The sequence below is a fragment of the Strix aluco genome, chromosome 20 (genome assembly GCF_031877795.1).
Source record: "Strix aluco isolate bStrAlu1 chromosome 20, bStrAlu1.hap1, whole genome shotgun sequence".
Lineage (NCBI taxonomy): Eukaryota > Metazoa > Chordata > Aves > Strigiformes > Strigidae > Strix > Strix aluco.
Window position 1 is genome coordinate 14,598,201 of NC_133950.1, and position 16,109 is coordinate 14,614,309.

At 42.9% G+C, this 16,109-nt stretch overlaps 1 protein-coding gene across 21 annotated transcripts in view; it reads right to left on the minus strand.

The window, feature by feature from the left end:
• The window catches only part of STRBP (spermatid perinuclear RNA binding protein), a 72,029-nt gene that overhangs the window by 29,036 nt on the left and 26,884 nt on the right, over window positions 1-16,109 (minus strand). For 13 of the 21 annotated variants that reach the window (XR_012625878.1, XR_012625877.1, XM_074846576.1 and 10 more), the window contains 5 exons: window positions 13,491-13,708; window positions 9,124-9,289; window positions 6,316-6,460; window positions 736-830; window positions 223-318 (listed from right to left, as the gene is read on the minus strand). Coding sequence is in view for 19 of the 21 variants with exons in the window: in XM_074846576.1 (XP_074702677.1) it covers window positions 223-318; window positions 736-830; window positions 6,316-6,460; window positions 9,124-9,289; window positions 13,491-13,708 (720 nt within the window). In the remaining 2 variants the exon portion in view is untranslated. Of the gene's footprint in view, window positions 1-222; window positions 319-735; window positions 831-6,315; window positions 6,464-9,123; window positions 9,290-13,490; window positions 13,709-16,109 lie in introns of those variants that run through there. The other 8 variants (XM_074846580.1, XM_074846578.1, XM_074846587.1 and 5 more) reach the window with 6 other exon arrangements.

Consider the following 16,109-nt stretch of genomic DNA (forward strand, 5'->3'; position numbering starts at 1 on the left):
TTCCACAGTACCTGCACACCTCACACACTGAACAGATTCTCGCGTTCTCCTTCCTTCCTACAAGCACTTCTCTACGCAGGTTAACGGTTAGTGGGGAGTAAAATGCAGGGGGGTTAAGGAGGAGTTTCGGACAACGCGCTGCTTTCTCCAATCCAGACACTGCTACGGTTCTCAGGAGATTTGAGACCTGACCTTGTGGCCCTCGACTCTTTCTGTACTTACCCATCCTTTCAGTGGCGCCCATGTGGGGACTCTGTTGCACAAATCCCGCAGAATACGAAGGACAATTACACATGATTTTAGTCCATTTGCCCTGGCCTAAAACAAACAAAATGATTCCAATACACCCGCAAAAACCTGGCCTTCAATTTTGATTTTCTTTTTAAATGCACAGAGTCCTGGGATAGATTTTTTTAAATTATTATTACTTAATACTTAATCAGCTTCATGCAAAATAAAAACAGTTATATAGAAGTAAAAGACTTCAATTTAGAGAGACATATAAAAAAAGGAAGCAAAATGTCAAGATTGCTTTTGTAGCCTCATGACAACTCTCGACCAGCTGGCTGTCTACCTGTCACGTTTGCCCTCGCACGGTACAGCACTGAATGCGGAATTCTAGACCTTTGCTCTATTAGGGACTAGTCAGAAATTAAAGAGGCATTAAAATTAAAACTGTCTCAAATTAAACCTCGTAAGGCTACAATAACAACAAGGTAAGAACAAATAGCCAACCTGAAACCATTTGGCGTGCCGCAGAGACGCCAAGGCCTCCAGGCATTTCTGCCTGTCCAATAAGTCCGGAGGATCTTTCATCGCAACATTATCTACTGGTAAAAATGGGATAAAAAGAGACAGATACAATTTGACCAAGGGGTTTCTGTCACAATACAAAAAGAGCGGCAGCATCTCAATGAGATAATAAGACTCCCAGAATTTAAGTGCACTGTGTTATTTAATTTAAACAAGCCATTAAAGGTAGTAAATGTGCACGTGTGCAACAGAAGCAAAGGCATTCACTCCTTGTAAAATAATAGTAATAATAAAGATGGCCACTGCTACAGACAATCTGGGATCTTATTAAAAATGTAGAACACATTTCAGGGCAGAAAATAGCTATATAGCACTTTTTTTTTTCTTTGTTGGGTTGTATCGGGCTTTTTTTCCCCCTCTTCTTTCCCTTCTTTGTGACTTTTATTCCACAACGGTAGCACAAAATTTCAGAGACAAGCTTCTTTCAACAAGAGGAAGATATTCTGGGGTGTATTAAAAAAAAAATTGCAATAGGTAGAAAATGAAGTTATGTCCATGCAATTGTTGAGAATTTCAATGGACAACATTGAATATATTTGAAATATTATTGCATGAACAGTGCTAGCCAATATCATTCAATTAAAGAAATACGTAAGAAATGCTGGTAAGAAATTTTACAGTTTGATTTGTCTTTCATATTACCAGAATATATGAAAGAACTAAGTTTGGTAACTTCCAGATTATTAACGTATCGGAGAGGTAGCCCCCCTCTCGTAAAAATCTTCTCCTCCCGACAGCAACTGAAATCAGCAGAGGAAATTCAAAGGATTTGAGAGACAAGACACTGATATCTTCTGTGCAGGTTTACACTCCCCCCCCCCCCCCCCTTCTTTATCCAGCACGCAACATACTGCTTTTAGCAGTCACATTTGATTTTATATTGAGGGACATTATGCATCAGTCCTTTCTTCCCTAATTTTTTTTTTTTTTTTTAAATCCTAAGGAATTACTAGCATCCAGATTCTCTGGAAACTCTGTACAAATGACAGATTTTGCCTATCTGTGAAGTCAAGTTAAAAAGGTTTTAGTTTTTAGCTGACATGAGAACATATCAGAAGCACTAAATGAATCCACAGCTCAACTAAAACCTTGCATATGTTATTCTCCTATGAATACACAATTACTCTTTATTTCAAAATAAATAATTTTGAAATACAGTCTTTTCATTATTGGTAATGGTCAATCCTCCAGGTCTTGAGACCTGCGCAGGTCTGAATGAAATACAGTATCCATTACAAATTGAAGACCATGCTAGATAAGCAAAATCCAGCAAGACATTTGAAATATGAGGACAAGTTAGGAGAAAAAAGTACCATCAGTTTGTAGTACAATTTATTAGTAACATCTCAAAGTACATTTTCACAGGTTACTTTGGATAGTAGTGGTTGCACGTGCAATTGCATTTTTAATGTTAAAGTTGCTTCACCTCCTGTGTCATTCATTGGGAAGGTTACTCTGGTAAAAGCCTGTTACGTTATGATGGATAAAAGAGCCCAAAGCCAAAAAAAAACCCCGACAGTGTAAAACTGAACAGAACCAGTATCTTGTCTGACCGTTCACAGTTGCAGTTCGCACCTGCTGGCTCTGCTGTCAGCAGAAGATTTAAGTGCTATAAGCTTATTTTCTAACCCCAATGAACTTCGCAGCAGATATTTGTATTGTTTCTTACTGCCCTCATCAACAGTATTACAGTATTGGGATTGATCACTCCTCTTGCTGGTTTTCCAAGTAAAAGCTGCAAAGTCTCAAAGCGCTGGATTTCTGTGAGCACAAAAGGTCACTTTGGAACACAAGATTTGCTTCTAAACTTCCTTTGCAGTTTCGTTATTTTCAGGAGTAATGTTTTATGACACACATTTACTAAATGTACATCTGTGTAGTTCTGTAAGAAAACTTTACTGTGGGCAATATAAACATCTGCTTAAAGCTCATGTATTGTATAAAACAACTACCATCAATGAATGATCAGAATCTTATTTTAAAACATTAGAAATGGCAAAGGTGACTGATTGCAACATCATTCAGTTTTTGCAATGAACTGGATCTTTAAATGCCAAGGGACTTTCACTTAGTACCGTACAAGGCTTTGCGAAAGTGTGTTGCAGCCATTGACAAAGTAAATTAATTTTTTGTTTAAACTACAGAGTATGTGTCATGAGTCATTCAGGCAAATGAAAAAACCTCATAAGATTTCATTTGTTTCAACAAGTTAGAATCATACTTTTTCCTACAGGATTAAGGCTATTTCCAAAGATCTAAATTACAAATATCTTGAAGAATTCTGCCAATTGCAAACACACTACTGGTGTCCTGAGCTACTTTCGCAGATGTTGCAGTCGGCCAACTTTTGGGTGCAAGATTCTATTAAACAGAAAGATGAAGAGAACAGGCAGTGAAGAGGGCGAGCGGCTTGCAGCAGGCTCCCTTTCGGCACCCTCAGGAGAATGGCATGTTTCTTCATGCTCTGCCAGTCAGGAAAGTGAGACCCAATCAAAATTTTCAAATGGGATTGCAAAGCTTCGCTTTTTTTTCCTTGTGGTTTTAACAAGGGCAACGATACAAGGAGTTTAATAAACGGTTAATGATAAAGCCCTGACATTAGCTCTGACTAAGCAACACAGAACCAATCCTTCAGTCACTCTCTCCCCGCTTGCTGCATGGCTTCTCTTCACACGGCAGCTGCCAGCGGCGTTCCGTGCAGCCAAGCCGTACGGGGAGCGCCGTCTTCTCCGCAGAGGCAAGGTCAGTCTGTGGCTCGTTGCCCCTCAGAGGCACTCGGCACCTCTGGAGCGTCACCGGCCGCGCCTGCCCACAAAGGTGGCGGCAGAGCCAGCCCCCACGGGCAGGAGCTGCTCCAGGGGCAAGGCTGAGTTCAGCCCCACTTTGGTAAAGGAACTCCTTTACCACGACACAAGCTTGTTGTTACTGTGTGCTCAGTAACAACAACTGATTTTGAGCTCCAAGGCTCTGGTCTGGAAAGCCCAATTTATATTTGATGCTATGACTAAAAATTCAGTTTCTTAAGAACTTTTAAACTGAAGCAAAATGCAGGAATTTTAGGTGCTTGACTTCTCAAGTCGACATGAGAAAGCAGAGCTTTATGGATAGCCATTTGTGAGAAACACTGAAATGCACACACACACTGGTCCACTATTTATTTTTGCTAACGAGCAGCAAAAACAAATAGGACAAACGCCACATCTTAAACATGAACACTTTTCCAAAGAGGTGGGGACTGAAGAGAAATCCAGGAATGTTTTTCGATACATTCTGACATCAGGGCATGAAGGCACACACAGCATTCCTACAGAACAAATGGGAGCACTGGTAACGAGGTCCGTTGCGCCTAACCTTGCCGGTTGGGTTAGAGGACAGATTAGTGCTAATCACACCGAGCGCTGAAACCTTGGTCAGTTCTGCGCAGGCTCTGCTCCCCGGGAGCGGCGCCGGGGGCACCCCCAGCCCCGTGGCCTATCTTACATGTAAGATGAAAGGCAAGTTGACAAGCATTTTGAGCTCCTTCTTTCAAAGGATGTATGGAATAAACTCAAGGCAGTTTTTAAAACTGCATCGGAAGTATGTTTACATTGGGTCGGCATTATTCAGGGGTATTGGAAAAATATGGCGGTACTTTGTTTGGAGATCAAGGTCTTTCACCAGACAGTTTCTCTGAGGATTTTCCCTTGATACCAGATATGAAACTTCTTTGGTCTGAATCTAAGTGAAAGTGACCTAAATCTGGTTAGAAACATTATGAAAAACATTATTTCCCCCCCCGCTTTCAATTTACTTAGTGACATCTGCATAATGTTTCACATACCTTTGAAAAGGAATATGATAAATGTCTCTGTTCACTTGTGATGAATCAATGTCAAAGAACCTGGGCTTTGAAACAAGATCCATGACCCTGTTAACTGTCCTCACCAGCGGTACAGAAGTGGTAGTGTAACACCACTCTAAGAGGTAGTCAAACCATTTTAAGTTTTAAAAAAAAAATAGTACAGAACTTTGAAAAATGTTTTAAGATACTGAAAACAAACTAGAACACCTACATCTTAAATATAAGAAAGCATAAAAGTTCAAATCCTCATTCAGATTGAGATGAATTCAGGAGTCCCTAGAGTTTACTGCCACAACGGCATGACTTTTTGCAAGAAAATACTAGGACAGATGTCTTTGTGCAAAACTCTATCCCCTTGTGAGAGTCTTGCAAATCCTCTCCCGTTCAAATTTGTTCTGCACTTTGTGCTTGTTCTCACAAACATGGATCAGCTGCAACAACTGCAGGGCTGATCTCAGCATCTTATGGGAAGTTGAAGAACAGCTAAAGTAATACGCAATTTATTTTTAATGGTCTTGCAAAAGAGCGTGGTTACTAATTTGCAAATAAACTGACATTGCAATTAGGGAATCTTTGCCATTCATCTGTTTTGTAAGATTTCTCTGCATCCAAGTGCTGCCGAAGTGTGACATTGCATTTGGGAAGGGAGAAGGGATCCTTCCTGCCGCGGCCTCGGGCACAAACGGAGAGACACTGACCAACGTTTCTCATTGCATCGGTATTTCGGTGGGAGAGGGAGGAAGCAAAGGACGCTGGCAAGTCTGGAAATGGGAAAAGAGCGACAGGGAGTTCCCTAGCCCAGGTGGGCCCAGCTGCCTCAGGTGTCATGACAGAGAGTGGCCAGTTGGTCAAAGGTCTGACATCATCCAGTGGCAAAGTTTCTAGGGATAGGTTTGGGAAGCGGAAGCAGAAATTACTGACAAGATTTTCAAAATAAAACAGAGTATGGCTACATTTGCTCTCCTCTATTTCTCCTGGTTTGTTTCCAACCTCATTGACGCTACCAGTCAACGGTCCTTAAACGAGGGGCACATGACTATATCGGACATCACGCAGGGAGAAGGAACAGAAAGGAACTAAGTCGCAGTTCTCTATGTCTATTTTGCTCTAAGGACATGAGGTACAACGTCAATTCAGAAGCAAAAGTGCTGTATTATAACACTAACTTCAATTGTCTCCCAGTTCGGAAATTCTTAAAGCTAGAAACATACACATATGTATCATCAATTAATAAAAATTAAGGGCCAGGACAACATACTTGCAAGCTTTGCAGGAGAGGGTTTTTAAATGTAAAAAGAGAAATGATTTTACAAGTTTTTCAAGATGCTACTAACCAATCCCACTTGACTGACTTAATTTGAAAACAAGACTGTGCAGCACTGGGGTGCTCAAGAATTAACTAGCAAGTCTGAAAGAAAGGAGAACGAAGATTTAATTGTATGTCAAAGTTAACGTTGTAGGAATGAAAACTATGCATATTTACATGAAAATGAAGTAACTCATCTTTTTAAGGCACAAATAATGTAACCTATCATGGCAATAGCCAATCTAGTTAGTTAATGATGCACAATTAAAAATCTACTTCCCAGTTAACCCTGTGCTGCACAGTCAGGGCATTTAGATAGAACAGTCTTAAAAACAAGGTAAAACGCTCTGTGTACCTCCTTCCTTCTTCTCTGCTTCATCTCGAATGAGAGGGGATGTAAGAATCACCTTCAAAGTTAGCTTGGGCTCCTTTGTGTTACGAATAATAATAGCTGCCTCATTTACATGCTCCTCCACGAGATACTTCTCTTCTGTAAGTTTCTGAAAGTCACCAAGAAAGATTTCAAGAATCTCCCAATCAACTGAAAAACGGCAGAATCTCTGTATGCGCACATACCTCAACTAACGAGAAGCCTACAAGACATTGCAGTGATGTGTAAGGCCTTGCCTCCCTCATTAAAAACAAACAGAAAACCCAGGTAACATGCTTAAGAAAAATGGTCTGCAACAAGTTCAATGAGAATACTAAATAATTCCACTATATTACCACTTTTTTTTTTTTTAATAAATAAAGGCAGTAGCTGACTTTCATAGCTCCTGGTATGCAAAATACCACCAGCAACTTCTGTTCTTAGTAAGTACACACTCCTCCGGCCGTGCTGCCTCCAGATGTAAGCGCTCTCGTGCGCAGTACGACCAGCACAACCGTGACTGCCAGCGCAAATGGAGGACGGATCCCAGTGCAGGAGCCACCCCGCTTGCCCAGCCACACACCTGCCATGAAGTGTGTCCAAACACACCTCGGCCAGCTCCTACCAGCCCTACGAGAGTCTTCAGATGCCCCAGCAAGAGATTTCACCACCTCTCCAAACAGTCTGGTCTGATTCCTGGCTGCACATATAATTTAGATGACCTGTTTTGCACCAAAAATGCCCCTTGCTACAGTTCCAGTTACTTCTCCCCCTACCTTTGGTAGTTGTGTGTGATACTGAATCCCTGTTCCTTTATAAATAACCATTAATGTCTTAAAACTTACACCTGCATTCGGTCTTGACTTTTTCCAAACCAGATAATTTTAATTATGTGGTTTTCTGGGTGCTTATTGTCACTCATCTGATTTTTCTAATTTTTCTGTCCATCTCTCACTCCCTTTCCACACAGCACTTGAAACAGGACACAAGACAAACTGTTACCCACCTCATTCATTAACACCAGCCCCGGGAGAGATCCTGACAATGCCTGGAAATGGTGACCTTCCTCTCAACAGCACACCAATAAATCGAGTGGTTTCTAAATTGTTTTCAATAAACTTTATTTCCTTGCTTAGATTTCTTTTGTAGATAATACTACAACTGCCTAATAATTTGTTCCATTACCATGCAGAGTTCTCTTGAGTGATCCATATCTGCAGGTCTTTCAGGAGTCCTGCGGGACCTCTCCCAACCTCCAGAAGTGCACAGATAACCACAGGTGGCTCAGAGTCCTCCAGCTATTTCTTGTGGTTTTGTTTCAGCAAGACCATATGGTTAGAACATACCTAACATCCATTATAACTTATTTCCCCGTTGCAACCTGTACTCCTCCAGCTCCTTTATTGAGATGAAAACATTGAAGCATCTGCTCACTAGTGGCCTTCAAAGCAGCAAAGCAGCAGCTGTTTAACATCTCTGTACCTCATTTGCTCTTTTTGTTCGCTAACAGGCCTGCACCTTCCTTCTCCCTCCTGCATCCCACGCGGCTGCAGAACCTCTTATCTTTTATGCCCACAACAGTTGTAGCTTGTTTCATGAGTCAGATTCCTCCTACCTCATCTTTTCTGTAATCCCTTCCCTCACGCTTCCCCACAGGACCTTACCTACCTGTCCCTTGAATTGATTGCAGTCTTCACATCTTTTAATTATGTCTGTTCTGCCATTTTCACTTTTTTGAAGCACATGCTAACTTTCCTTACCATTTTCAACCCTTCTCATCTCATGCCTCACTACAAACAAATACAATTTACTCTTTACTACTCGATACATCCCTATCATTTTCAAACAAGTTAAATTTACTCTTTACTACTCAATAGACCCGTAGCACCTTCAGCTGTGGACAGGGCCACATCCACAGGCACGACATTATCACATTGAAACAAGCCCTTCATGTGAACAAATGAACAGCGAGAACAAACAGCTGTCAAGAGTGACAACACACGTACTGTCCACGTGGCAATAAACACAAGGCAGGAAAGCGGATCAGGAGAAGAGCAGAGCAAGTTTGGATGTGGTTTGGAGAGAGGAACTTACTTTAGGGCCCAGCTTCTCCGCAGCAGTGTATGGCAGCCTGGAAGCTGGACTGATTAGTCAGACTCAGAACCCTGTCAAAAAGGTATTATCCCCAACAGCTTTAAAGAGACTGATACCAGCTGTACGTGCTGTCTACTGGATGCCAATATCAGAATTAAATAGCCATAAATAAAGATAATTATGAGCTCATGATTCACATGAGCTAAAATGAGCGACCACCTAAAGTGAGTTGTTCTCCCTTCAGAAGCTCAGAGGCGTTTGTCCTGGCGCAGCCCAAGCGAAGCCGAGCAGCTGCAGGGCAGAACGTAGGGCTCAGGCAGGGACAGGGACGACAACACAGACCAGTCAGAGGCTGGAGCAGGGGAGATCTGTGGGACTGCGGATTAGCTCACGGGAGGGGTTGGACCAGAGAGCAAACTCAGCTGGGTTAGTTCCCAAACAGAAAGGTTAGCTGCCATCGCAGGAAGAGTGACGTCACAAAGAGGGAGTAGGCAACAACAGGAATAAGATGTTAAATTTTGTGAATAACTACTTCATGTCACCACGTTAAACATGTCACACACCCCAGGTGTCGTCCTAGATTCAAAGTGTATTTCTTTATATCACTTGGCTTTTTTTGTGGAATGAATTCCAGCCTTTACCAAACACGCCTCGCAGTGCTATCAGCCACTGTTCCAGGACTTCCCTGAATTAACTCACCTGGATTTGAGCTGGGAGATTGTCTTTAACTGTACATAACAAGGTCTTTGTGGGTTTTTCTTTGCACATGAGAACCAGCTCCAGATCCATATCATCTTTTATCAGCAAGCCCTTTGCAACCAAGCCAATTCTCATAACACCACACAACGTCCGACCACCTTGATCCCTGGAAATGAAACAATTTGGAGTAATTAAAATGGTATTTTCACACATTCCAAATAATTGTACTATCCTATCACAGTGAGGAGATAAATGGATGGGACTGATGGCTGTGCTGAAGTGGCGTATCACTGATCAGAAAGCAAAGGGCACAGACTCCTCCTATGCAAGTAGTTCCTATGAGAAAAATTAATTGTAGTACTGATTTGCAGTTCGCATGACTGCAGAAGTTGCCTCGCTCAAGTTACAAAGTGGAAAAAAGCCCGAATTCACTATTGGCAGATCTACCAGAAGAGTAGAATAGTTCATATAGAGGAGCTCTCTGACAGAAATCCTGTTTTCACAGTGATCTGAGTTGTCTCTTAGTGACACTCCAACTTTAAACATGGCCACGCACCTTTTCAATGTTTCTTTTAGCTGGTCCATACATTCAAACTTTAAAATAATACAACCAATTTCTGAAGTTTTAGCCCATACTACAAACTGACATTTCAGGAAAGCTTCTAATTTCCAGAAGTCTTTCAGGCCCAATTCCTTTGACAAATCTTACCACTGAAACCTTCAGGAATAGAGGTCTGACTGCTAGTTTTCAATCTCCAGCTAAAGTTTAGGGGAACACTTAAGAGCCACAGTAAAAAACTTTCAAAGCAACATAAGAACACTTTAGTTCTGAGTACTGAGAGGAAGACTGCCACAAAAACCAGTTTAGTAGGGTAGGATTGCTTCAAAACATCAAGAAAAATGCAAGAAATGCATCTTTGACAGTTCAACACCAGCTATTGCCACGTGATGCATCTCACACCCTGTGGCACATCACGTTAGAAAACCTACAGAAAGCTCATCATCAGTAGAGGTGTTAAACCACCTCAGCCAGAACAGCAGCACCCTTGTTCCCACCATTCTTACCATCCACAGGGATGGACTGGGTGTAAAACACCAAAAAACCCCAAACCCCAAACCAGTCACACTGACATTGGGGATTATCCTGTAGATCCTGAGCCTCGCTCGAAGTACCTTCATCTGATAACTGTGCTGGCTTTGTCTGTGCACTGTAAATGGAAATGCAGGAGCAGGGGCTTAAACTACAGACAGAAGAAAAGAAGGAATGACACAGAAAAGGCAATCCCAGATTTCTGACAATAGCCAGAAGCAAACTAACAACAACTGTTCCAAAAGTAAACATCTCAACTTCCACCCTGGAGCTGCTACCTGAACAGCATCTGCATGCAAATGTGTGAGAAAACGCCAAACTCCTTTGGACGTGGCTTGTAACTAGCATAAAGATATTTTAAGTTATATATTTTTCTACAGTGTAAGCCCCTTCTAGCTTGTGAAGTGATTAGTAAAATAATTTGTCCCAAACAAATGCATAAATGCACAAACTATTTTATATGTCTAAATAATACACTCCAAATTTGTAACAGAGCACAAGCATGAAGAGTCCTGCAGACACTCATGTGAAAGCAAGGCTGGCCGACTGTCTCAAAAGCATTTACTGCAGGCTTGGAAACTTTTTTAAAAAAAAGTTTTTTAAGAATCCCTTCTGCACCCCTTTTACCCACATGAGGGGACACCTAGAATGTCACCAGTAATGCCAGGAAGTCCCCAACAAAGCACCAGCACACCGCGTACCAAGGCAGACCAAAACACCGCGCCTGAATTCCTTCCCCGAGAAGATGAGAAAACTTAATTGTCCGTCTGTGGAGAAGCAGCCTATCAATGCACTACAACTGTTCTCCGGTGTCAATACAATCACACCGTCTTAAACAAATTTATACGTTAATTTATGTAAAAATATTCATGATTTTAAGTGTTTTGCTATTTCTATTTGAATACATTTCACACCAAAAAAAGTGACATTTCACAGCTCGGCCTTACACAAAAATGCCAGTGATCAGACTTGTGTCTGTTAAATATTTATTAGGGAACACAGAAAGCCACAGGCATCAAAATGCGGGACCATCTGTATATTTACTTTTCCAGGGCTATCATACAATGGTCCTCATGGTGCCGAACACTTCCCGTGGGGATCAGTGTATTCTGAGTAGGCGGTGCTGCATTTAAACTTCGTGCAGAGCAAGCAGTTTCTTTCAATAGCTCCCAAGCCCACAACCTTATTCTAGAGATAATCAAAGGCAAGCTTAAATGTTAAGAAAGAAACCTGTGGAAAAATACTAACACGTGAGGAATTGTCTGCAGAATCCACAACACTGCTGGGAAAGCAGATCGAGTCATGAATGCTTTCTGCTCCTCCCAGCCACACAAATTTCCTCAGTTGATTCCACACGTCTCTCGTCTCTAAACTGCAGTACATCCAGATAGTGAGGTACAGCAGGGCTTCGGCCCTCACTGCCCGAATGCTGCTCTAAAAACTTGCAAGACACTTGGAAATAACAAATAACCAATAACATTACTATGATAAACCAGGAAGCAATATGACACTTTTGCACTGTCAGACAAACATCATTGTGCATTTAGGAATAACTGATAAATACAATAGTAATCCCTGTCTGTCTCATATGAAGCCAGTAAACTGTATTTTCAGTTTAAAAACTGAGAGTCTTCCTGATTCAGTTCAATCTTCCTCCTTGACCTGCACTGAATTGTATCTTACTCCAGAAGTACTTCCATCTGTTACTGCTAGAGTAGGCTGTACTTCCACCATCCCCAAATGTAAACAACTTAACATATCCATTATTTACCAAGACACCAAAAATGAAAAAAGGCCTCACAATAAACTTTTCATTGCTATAAAAGGTGCCAGAAAACATAAGAAATATGTATGAAAACCAATACACTTTATCAGCTTTAAGATCAGAACTTACTGGGCAAAGCCCATGCAGCAGCAGACTATTAATATTCCAGGCATCATGGGAAAGGAGACAGAGTCCTGTGAGCACATCTCTAGTGCACGTTATGCTACAGATGTAGCCAGATTCAGCCCCAAGAAGTTCAGTGGAGAAGTATTTTATCACAGAAGTGCACAGAACTGGAAGTCGGGTTTTTCTAGTCACGACAAATGGGCTGTTGGTCCCCTGGTGTTTCACTTCCTGATCCATAACCTGGGCAGATACTTGCCTGAGCTCGGGACCACGTGAGACAGATTATCCAGAAAGCACGGAAGAGCCAGAAGCGCCCAAGTTTAAAAAGTCAGTCACTCCTGCTTCTTCCTCTCCTACTGGAGCTACGCTAGAACAAACCTTGGCATGCGTCAGGGCGCAGACTGGGACACGGAGCCAACAGATGTTTCACTCGGCAGAGAAGTACACACTTGTACTGGGCTGGGCCACACTTAAACTTCTTCAGAGTAAGGTGCACGGGGCTACGCTCCCGAGTAGCGCTGAGAAGAGCGTCGGTAACACCGGGCTGTGTTAGCGACTGCTGAGCAGCGCCTGCACAGCACCAAGGGCTGGGGGGGACACAGACCCCCCCCTGCCCCCAGGGACAGCTCAGGTGCCAGGACACCACGCTCAGCGGATGGAGCTGGGGGCAGGAGGAGGAGTGGGGGGACGGTCGGAGCGATGGCGTCTGCCTTCCCAAGTCACCGCGACGTGTGGTGGAGCCCGGCTGTCCTGGGGACGCGCGAGCACCCGCCTGCCCGTGGGAAGGGGTGAACGAATTCCTTGTGTTGCTCCGCCTGCACACACGACTTGTGTTTCACCTATTGAACTTCTCTATCTCAACCAGCAAGTTTTCTCATTTTTACCCTTCCAATTCTCTCCCCCATCCTGCCGGCGGACCGGCTGGGTAGTGCTGAGCTGTACTGGGGTTAAACCACGACAATAATGGAAGGTAATGGCTCCTAAGAAAACCTAGTTTGTTGGATAAACAATAAAGTTGATAAAAATCTTTTTTTGGTGTATTAAACTGAAGGAGCTCCTAAGCTACATGGCTGTGGATTTGCATCCGTGTGTTACAGGGACATGTATTCACTTACAATTGCTGAAAGGTTTGTCTGCTAAATGCATCTTCACAACATCACAGCAAAATAAATAATGAAAGAGAGAGCAACTGCTGCCCACGTTGTGCTTCTTATTATTCCCTGCACTCACCCTACGTGCTCCCACCTCAGAAAGTCCAAATATATCCACCTCCTTCTACGAACATTCATATGCAACAGAATCAAGTAACACTACGACTCTTATTTGGAAGGAAAGGAACCCATTCAGAGCGGTACAGTAACACATTATGAGGCTCAACTCACTCACTTGGCATTGCTTTCTGCAGCTTCCTCCTTTGCTTCCACATCACCCTCACATTTGGTGGACTTGTTCTTTTCATCCATCCAGTCAGAGACATGTTTAAGGGCACATTCTACTGTTGATACCATGTTCTGGACAGCTTCAAGTTCCTCTGGAGATGGATAAATGGTTGAATGTTTCACCATTACATGGCGGTCATCATTAGCAAAAGATCGGATAGATCTCTGTTATGAAGTGGGAAATGAGGGGGGGAAAAAAAAGAACAAAGTTATTGGATTATCGACAGAAGGACATTGCCTGAATGGGAATCCTCCCTGACAGATGTAGGAAAGTGGTTTATGACAATCATTACTTATAGTCACGCAGGAGTGATTTCTTATCTTTATTTAAATAAATTTTTAAAAGAAAAAAGAAAGGCAAGCAAACACTAGTGCAAAAATCAGCATTAAGATGGTAAAACATAGAAGACCTTGGGTGGGTTATATGGCACCTAATACTTGATGCCTAAATTCAGCTCTTCTAGAATCCTGTTATCGGCTGCTAAGAGGAACAGGTACACGTGGACACAGTTCATGTTCATGTCTACCAGGCACATCTGGAGCAGAGTTTATGTTTACCTGTCCTTTAGGAGGAGATAAACTGTACTTTAGGAGTACTTCTCCCCACCCACCCACATGTGACCATGGAAGTCTAGACCACTGCATCAGATTAGCTGCTACAGACATCTGAAAATTAAAGCACTGAATGTCACCTTTTCTTTGGTACATCCATCGTAAGCGGGAGCTGTGACACCGCGTGCGCGAGGCACAAATCAGGAAGAGGGAGAACTTGGGTCTAGGACTGGACAAAACTCTGTACACTGGTAGATACAAAACAGGGCTGAGACCTGCACTCTGCATTAGTCTGTTTGCAATGGCTAAAAATGGAGTTTCTATGGCTTGTCCTTTCATGACTCCCCTGCCCCCCCCCCCCCCCCCAACTTTTTCTCATTTTCATTGTTTTTCTCACTTCTCCCTGCCCTCCCCCACCAAGCTTCTCTTTGAGAAGAGGGCAGGGACTGGCTGGCTAAGTATAGAGTGCTGAAACAGGGCACCAAAACACCCCTGAGTTTCATTCCCAGTTTCATTGTGTCTCTGACTTCCCTCATCTTTTGACTAGCTTGTTTATTTAGATTAAGCTTTCAAAGCCAGTGAGAAATCACTTAGGCCCTGATCTTGCCCAAAGGACCTACATCTCACAGTGATGCAAGCTGTGAGCAATAGTACTGAAGGAAAGAGGGGCTTCCCTACCCGGGAATATTGGCAGGAATTAAGGAGTGCTTGAATTTTGGCGATTTTGGTTGGCTTGTGTCAACCTTCAGCAGCTGGAGAGCTCAGAGCAAAGAGGACAGCCGGGGTCCTCATCCCCAGGGGTAACAACCTCCTTGCAAGGCGGAAATTTAGAAGCTGAGTATCCCAGGGGGAGAGCAGACTGGGTGAAGCACATGGAGAGGAGCCCAGACAAGGAGAACATGGAGGAGATTCCTGCCCTGTAGAAGGCACTGATACTCTCCAAACACAACTCTGCATATTCTGGAGTGCTGAGTGCAGCCACCTCCCCTCTATTTATGCCAGAGACATGGCAACACGCCTCAGAACAAGGCACTTGCATCGCCATTCCCTGATGGGTTTGTTACTGCTGCAGGTGAAGTCACAGGCAACACATATTGCCAGGAGAGGCTCAGCAAACTGCACAGGGGTTTACAAAGGCATGAATGAAGATGAGGATAGAGATAAACTGATAAGAAAAGACTGAAAGAAATTCTTTAAAAACAAAACAAAAATTCAAAAGAATAGGAAGAGATTCGAGTGCTAATTAAGAGTCTGCAGAGAAACTCAGAGTCCTGAGTGATACTCTTGAGGAAGGTAAACTTAAGCAGCTGGGTAACTTGTGCCAGGAAGCTTATGGTTTGCCACACACTACCCAGATGAGACTTTTTTGATCTAAACAGTGACTCAGACCAGCTGCAATCACACAGCACAGACCTCTGGCAAGAGCAGCTCTAAATCTTGTTCGCTGCTGAAAGCCTCCTAGAACTTGGAATCGTCGACCAAAACCTCTGCTCCTCCTCCACATTAAACACCTTAATTAGGTTTCATTTTCACCCCTACTTCCTGGTTTATAACAGGACTCTTAATGACAAAAAGGGCCTTTGGAGGATCTCAAAGGCCTCTGGGTTGAATCCTTGTTAAGGAACTGGTCATGGTGTCCTGGCTCATTGCACTCACTAGGTTCCCTCTACCGAAGGGCGACGTGACATTGGTCCTTCCCTAACTTTTGTGCTCCTACCCAGATGCACAGTTTGGGTAGTAAAAGAAACTCATTAGTTGGGGTCCGGTTTTATCCCCAGGACTTTCAGAGGTTGCAAAATGCTTCCGGGAGGTCCCTCTTGTGGCTTATCCGCAATATGAATGCAGAAAGAAGCTGCAGTTCAGCACCAAAAACTGACAAACTGGATTTATTAACTCACCCCCACCATCTCCTATCTCATGAAATATCAATTAGGAAAAACAGTAAAACAGGAACAAATACATAACTCCTACATTAGAAGACATTTGTTTTCTTTTCTAATGAAGAGGGACTGAC